General features: G+C 42.4%; 1 protein-coding gene across 1 annotated transcript; it reads left to right on the top strand.

Annotated features, from left to right (window-relative positions):
- Positions 1-1,391: 1,391 nt before the first annotated feature.
- LOC146959890 (zona pellucida sperm-binding protein 3-like) lies at positions 1,392-3,374 on the top strand. The gene is made up of 10 exons (XM_085772804.1): positions 1,392-1,523; positions 1,629-1,795; positions 1,876-1,979; positions 2,066-2,154; positions 2,236-2,416; positions 2,509-2,614; positions 2,720-2,805; positions 2,897-2,988; positions 3,063-3,136; positions 3,232-3,374. Exons 1-9 carry the CDS (start codon positions 1,457-1,459, stop codon positions 3,125-3,127), a joined length of 957 nt encoding a protein of 318 aa, XP_085628930.1. The 5' UTR covers positions 1,392-1,456; the 3' UTR covers positions 3,128-3,136; positions 3,232-3,374.
- The last annotated feature ends 3,801 nt before the right edge of the window (positions 3,375-7,175 follow it).

Genomic DNA, 7,175 nt, shown 5'->3' with positions numbered 1-7,175 from the left:
GAGGCTGTCTTTACACTGCACGGTTCAAGTGGCCCAATTCCGATTTTTTTCTCTCAAGTGGCTCAGATCGGATCTGTAACATGAATGTGTAAACGGGACAAATGCGCATTGAATCGGATATTGTCAGATCAGATTCAGGCCCCCGTTATATGTGGAAATAAATCAGATACAAATCGGATCTCTGCCAATGCGTCTGCAGTCTAAACAGACAGATCGGATCTTCCCTGGCAATGCGTGTCATACGTCATCAATGATAATATTAATTCACATGCTCACGCGTCTCGCTGAACCTCTGTAGCCCGTGATTGACACGTGGGGCTGACCTGGACTACCGTGGCCAGCTGTGGCCAGCTGTAATCACTGTCACAGGCGTTACAGTGTTTAATAAACCCGTCGTCCCTGTAAATGAGGGAAACCTCAGTGACCAACGAGTTAAAATAACGGTTTAAATAAATAAAAAAATAATTTTTGTGGTGTCCGCGCGTCTGTTTTTTTCCCCCTCACTAGTTCTTGTTTTCATATAGCCACTACAGTAACATTCATTTCTATGCGGATCGATACGAGGGCAAGCGAGGGAGCGCGAGATAAACACCAGATTTCAGGTTTTCCTACCGGCAAAAACCGAACCGAGCCGATAAGAAATCAAGAGAGGAAAAACAAACATTGTATAAATGTGTGAGGCTGTCCCGTCCTCACTACGTGACCGACGGAGGATCAAACGGTGGCACAACGTCACCGTCACTGTCTCATCTCACAGCAGCTCCGCTCCACGCATAGACTGTAAAAAAAAAAGGCTCCACGCAGCCACTTCACTAACGTTATTTTGTAACGTTCACTTTGTAAGTGACGTGTTGGATATAAACTCTGTACACCAGACTCACCTTTGTTTAAAAATATTATTATATTATATATTATTATGTGACAATTTCCTGAAATCACTAGTTTATTTCCAGCGGGTTGTTTCATGCAAGCACAGCAGGTGTAAATGCAGATTATCAGATCTGGGTCACTTCTGATAGAACATGTAAATAGACCGTCAAAAAAATCGGATATAGGCAACAAATCGGAATTGGGCATCAAGACCTGCAGTGTAAAGACAGCCTCTTGTTTATGCCATACATGTAAATTGAGTGGACACAGGCCCGAGTGCAAAAAAACAATTTAGTCAAAATATGTTAAATTTATAAATCAAATTTTAGTTCTCTAGTGAAGCTGACTTTTTTTTTTTTAAATGCACAATAAATCATTCACCTTAAAAGTGCCACTTCACATTGTATTTGAATGAGCTGAATTAAAAGTAAAACAAGTTGTCTTACACCTGTTGTAATTAGACTGATGGCTGCTGCACCTGAGACTGTTGACACACCAGGTGTAAGATGTTAACTTGATTAGTGGCTGCCAGTCAGCAGTGAGAAGCCATAAAAGCAGCAGTAGTGTGAGTTTCCACTACTCAGTCATGATGGCTTTCCTTTGGGCAGGTGCTTTGTTCTCGATCCTGGTTGCTGCCGTTTCGGTTAATGCAGGTATTGTTGCTTCACGGTTTGTTCAGTCTTTTATAAACAAGTCTGATTCCAACTGTCTGGGTACAAACTTGAGTTTTGTTTTTTCCTGTGTCATATCCCTGACAGACATGAAGCTGGACTGTAGGCCCAACTTTGTGACGCTGGTGTGGACAGAGAGCAGAGCCCAGGCTGACCCGTCACTGTTTCGTCTCGGCAACTGTTTTCCCACCAGCTTCACAGCCAGGGAGGCTGTTTTCAGTGTGGACCTCGATGATTGTAACTTCAGGAGAATGGTGAGTAGACTGATTTAGCTCAGTGCTTTTTTAAGTAAACCATATTCTCTACAGCTTGCTGACATTTGTTCCCTTCATAGGTCACAGGAGATCAGCTGATGTATACCAATGATCTGACCTATGTTTCTTCTCCTGATTCTCACTTGGTCCCCTTCACTCACCCAGTTGTCTGTGCATATGACAGGTTTGTGTTCATTCTACTTCATCAGTGGATGTTAAAGGTTGATCTCAATCTGATCTTCTGATCTCAATCTGTTTTACATTGTGTAGGCCAAAAGACTGGTATCCACTTATCTATGATCCTGTGTTTAACACGTATGGTCAAGGAGATCTGGTGTTCCATATTGGGCTTATGAATGGTAGGTGTCGACACACACTAAACCCCAATGGAGCTTGCAGAACAGCCACAATAATAACTCTGTGACTATATGTCTCTCTAGACGACTTCTCAGGCCCTGCTGAATCTACAAGTTTTACCTTGGGCTCCTTTATCCCAATCATGGCCAGTGTGGAGCAGAAAACCCATCAGCCCTTGCTGCTCCTTCTTGAGGAATGTGTGGCAGCTGCTACACCAGAGCTGCAGCCAGAAAGCAATTTATATCCAATAATCACAAATAAGGGGTACTCTCTGATGATGAAAATTAGTGCAGACTTTTTTTTTTTTTGGCCTGACATGGAAGAAACTAACTTTTCTTTCTTTTGCTTTGGCACAGATGTCTTGTGGACAGTAAGACATCTCGCTCAAAATTTGAACCAAGAGAAATATCATCAGAGATCCGCCTATCTCTTCAGGCTTTTAGGTTTGAACTTGGAAATGAGGTAGGCTAATTGTGTGTAAATGCCTGTTTCAAAGACAAGGCTTTATCTGTAAATGAAAGAACATTAATTCAGTGCCTTACAACCTCACTTCTCTTCACTCAACAGATGTTTATCCACTGTAAACTTGTGGCTTGGGATCCCATCGATATTGACAACACAAAGAAGACCTGCCACTATGTTAAAGACCATGGGTAAAGGCTTGTAACAAACTGGGACTCAATTGATGCTTTGCACTTTTCTTTGAGTCAAATCATAATTGGTGACATTTCTGCTCTATTTCAGCTGGGAACTTCTGGACAACCCTTCATATAGTAATCTGTGTGACTGCTGTGACTCAAGCTGCAAGTCCAGGAAGATGAGGAGTACAGCCTCAGGTTTGTGAAGTGCAATGTCTGGACTGAACTGGTCTCATTGTAGCCTACTTGCTCTAATGGCACTCTGTATACAGGGAAGTTTGGTGTTGTACAAAAAGCTGTTCTTGGGCCATTTACCATCACAGATGTAAATTCCTGAAGCATCCAAGTGAGAAATGACTTGATTTTACTTTACAATACATCACTCTGCTTGAACTGCCTTTAAAAAAAAAACTTGATTTTTTTTTTTTTTTTCTTTTCCAGAAATGGCTCGACCTTATGGACTGGCTCCTTCGATCTGAATTGGGTTTTTATTTGATTTTCTGAGCTTCGATGAGCTTTGGTCTTTGTCTCTTTGCATTTCAGATCTGTGGCCATTAAACATTTATCCAAACCACTTAACTTCAGATCATTTGGTCTGTTTGTCTTGTTTTTGAAATGTACTGGGCTAGGTAAGACAACTTGTGAAGGGAAAACAAAAAGCCAGTAGGCTACATGGAAAATGGCATCAAATTGTGACTTCAGTTTTAACATGGCCTACCAGAGGTTCAGATGGCACTGTCCGTTGGAGATGCAAACGGTAGTTATAGGCTTCTCCTTATTTTGCAGTTGATCCTGTAATCCACTCTGCAACATGTCGCAAGCTGGTTTGACAGATAAAACTGGTCTGGCAAATATTAATGAAAGCAATAAGGCTATATGGTCACTTTTGGCCAAGAGGGAAAGGCATCTGCAAACAATTCTCTCAAAAGTCAAAAATGGTTGCACATCCACATTAAGGTTATTTTACTCTTGTCTCTTTTGTTTTCTCCTGTTAACATGCTACTGTGTGCTTGTTAATGTCAGGTATCATTGTAAAGCTCTCTCTCCTGAACAATTATGTAGGCTTGTCAATTGTTATTTCCTTTGTCAATTGTTATTTCCTTTGTATCACAACCATTGTTAAAGTATGATTTACATGAACAATCTATGGAATTTTACAGTTCAAGTCTTTGAGGCCTTTTTCTCAATTAGTTTTTCCTCATACTCTGGGCCCGAAATCTCCACTTCAGCAGCACTTGCAGACACCAAACCTTAGTTTTATTCCTGTCTATATTCTGAAGGTTTTTACAGAGGGGATTGTTGATATATCATACATTTCCTTAAAACATTGGTGACATTTTCTCATTTACAAAGTGATAAACAGAGATATCCAAAATCCCCTCTGTAAAAACTTCTGACTTGTCAACAAAATAAAACAAGAATTTTGAAAGGGGCTTTAGCCTATCCATTTTTCAGATTTCAGTTCTGGAAATATATGCAAATTAGCACATATTTCATCAGATATTGCCTCATTTACATAGCCTATTTAAACATAAAATTTGACAAAACTTGTAATACAAAAAATATTTGTCTTAAAGCAGAAGTAATGTTAAAGTCTTAAATAGTTATATCTTCCGACAGCAATCACTTACATAGAGTGTTTGGTCTGAAACACGGGTCTGTCAGTCACTCTGCTCTGCTGTAAGCTGAGGAGAAAACTTCTTGTATTGTATCCTACAACCTTTATCCACTGAGGAGAGAGAGTGGCATGAAGGGCTGTGTGTGCAGCCAAGGGATGCACTTGAATGTGGTGACGTAGGGACGAGGGCGGGGACTTCTGCTTTAAGTAGTCTAGTACGAAGAGGGGGGTATCATGCACCCCCCGGAAATATACTTCTAACCAGTGTTTCTAGATTGGAAAAAATGTGTAGAAAATGATGAGCTATGTTAAAAAGTTGTCAGAATGTCCCGTGTATCATTTTTATGCAAATTAGTGCCATTATCGAAAAAACCTAATTTCACTATATCTCAGCCAATATTGCAGATATCTGAACAAATAAGGTGTCTAGACCCATGTTTTGGGGGTCAGAGATCACAATAAAACTATTCATAAAGTGATCACATGTTGGTGGCATGCTAGTAAGCAAACCTAACCCTTTTACCAATTACAAGACGCCAATATTGGAGATACCAAATAAGGTGTCTAGACAGAGGTTGTTGTGTGTTTAACCAAGGTTTATTTGGATCAAACATCATAATAGAACTCTTGTTGATGTGACCACTCTTCTCTTTCCCATGCCAGATAAACAGTCAAGTAAATGGTTCTCCACTATGCATCACTCATCATCGTTTTCACTGAAATCTTCAAAGTTAAACTCATCCTCTCCTTCCTCTTTCTCCTCCTCTTGCTGTTCATGCTCTCCAGTGTCATGGGGATCAACCAGTGAAGTTGGTAGGATAGGACCACAGGACCACACCGGTTTCAACACTCCTTCATCAGTCTTCATCCATCCCTGCCCCTCATCATAGGGTTTTGGTTTTTCCAGAATAGGTTCATCAGCTCGCTAGTACAAGGCGACGCGGTAGTTCACACGTCAGGCATGTGGCTTCAGAGCAGAGTGGCACGGAGGAAGGTGAGCCAGGTCAACCTTAGACTTGCAAGTGAGTTTCCTGTCCTCCCCCACCATGTTGCGGAGCAACTTGGCACGGACAACATCCACTGAAGACTCACAACTCTGTCCAGACATCAGACAGGTGAATTGCTCCAACTGCCTCAGCACCTCAGGCTCGACACTCTAGCAGTCACTGAGTTGACTGAATACGTGAAATCGGGGATTCTTCTTCAAGGGCCCCACCTTCCGGGGCGTCGAGTGGCGCAGTGGGTTAAGCAGGCGCCCCATATATTGAGGCTATAGTCCTCGTGCAGGTGGCCCTGGTTTGAATCCCACATCTGACGGCCCTTTCCTGCATGTCATTCCCCCCCTCTCTGCCTCCCTATTTCCTGTCTCTCTCAACTGTACTGTCAAATAAAGACATGAAAAAGCCAAAAATATATACATGGCACTGGTACAGTCTTCTCCACTGATATGAACACATAGAACCCAAGAAGAGTGGTGCGGTAGTCTTCTCCCAGGGATTCTGCAAGCTCAGAGATGTTGAGAAGCTTCCTGGATCTTCACACTGTAGGGGTCTGATGAAGTCAGCTGTAGCAGCCTTGCCCACAGCTTCTGCTCGTACTGTAACACATCCATCTCAACATCAATGGGGACAGGTGCACCAGAAGCCAGGCAGTAGTAGTATTGCAGAATCCCTGGGAGAAGACTACCGCACCACTCTTCTTGGGTTCTATGTGTTCAGTGGAGAAGACTGTACCAGTGCCATCAAAGGGAGAAGGAAGGTGGGGCCCTTGAAGAAGAATCCCCGATTTCACGTATTCAGTCAACTCAGTGACTGCTAGAGAGTGAGGTGCTGAGGCAGTTGGAGCAATTCACCAGTCTGATGTCTGGACAGAGTTGTGAGTCTTCAGTGGATGTTGTCCGTGCCAAGTTGCGCCGCAACATGGTGGGGGAGGACAGGAAACTCACTTGCAAGTCTAAGGTTGACCTGGCTCACCTTCCTCCGTGCCACTCTGCTCTGAAGCCACATGCCTGACGTGTGAACTACCGCCTTGTACTAGCGAGCTGATGAACCTATTCTGGAAAAACCAAAACCCTATGATGAGGGGCAGGGATGGATGAAGACTGATGAAGGAGTGTTGAAACCGGTGTGGTCCTGTGGTCCTATCCTACCAACTTCACTGGTTGATCCCCATGACACTGGAGAGCATGAACAGGAAGAGGAGGAGAAAGAGGAAGGTGAGGATGAGTTTAACTTTGAAGATTTCAGTGAAAACGATGATGAGTGATGCATAGTGGAGAACCATTTACTTGACTGTTTATCTGGCATGGGAAAGAGAAGAGTGGTCACATCAACAAGAGTTCTATTATGATGTTTGATCCAAATAAACCTTGGTTAAACACACAACAACCTCTGTCTAGACACCTTATTTGGTATCTCCAATATTGGCGTCTTGTAATTGGTAAAAGGGTTAGGTTTGCTTACAAGCATGCCACCAACATGTGATCACTTTATGAATAGTTTTATTGTGATCTCTGACCCCCAAAACATGGGTCTAGACACCTTATTTGTTCAGATATCTGCAATATTGGCTGAGATATAGTGAAATTAGGTTTTTTCGATAATGGCGGCACTAATTTGCATAAAAATGATACATGGGACATTCTGACAACTTTTTAACATAGCTCATCATTTTCTACACATTTTTTCCAATCTAGAAACACTGGTTAGAAGTATATTTCCGGGGGGTGCATGATACCCCCCTCTTCGTACTAGACTAAGTGATAAAC

This window comes from Trachurus japonicus, unplaced genomic scaffold, assembly GCF_045865225.1.
Source record: "Trachurus japonicus isolate A0001 unplaced genomic scaffold, Traja_1.0 AP030940.1".
Classification (NCBI taxonomy): domain Eukaryota; kingdom Metazoa; phylum Chordata; class Actinopteri; order Carangiformes; family Carangidae; genus Trachurus; species Trachurus japonicus.
This window is presented reverse-complemented; position numbering and strand designations above follow the sequence as displayed.

What these genes read in the sequence shown, in the direction of transcription:
- LOC146959890 (XM_085772804.1), top strand. Translation starts at nt 1,457, where the DNA reads ATGATGGCTTTCCTTTGGGCAGGTGCTTTGTTCTCGATCCTGGTTGCT. An exon ending in TGCCGTTTCGGTTAATGCAG is followed by an intron (nt 1,524 to 1,628) that starts GTATTGTTGCTT and finishes TATCCCTGACAG; the next exon opens with ACATGAAGCTGGACTGTAGG. An exon ending in GGTTTGAACTTGGAAATGAG is followed by an intron (nt 2,615 to 2,719) that starts GTAGGCTAATTG and finishes TTCACTCAACAG; the next exon opens with ATGTTTATCCACTGTAAACT.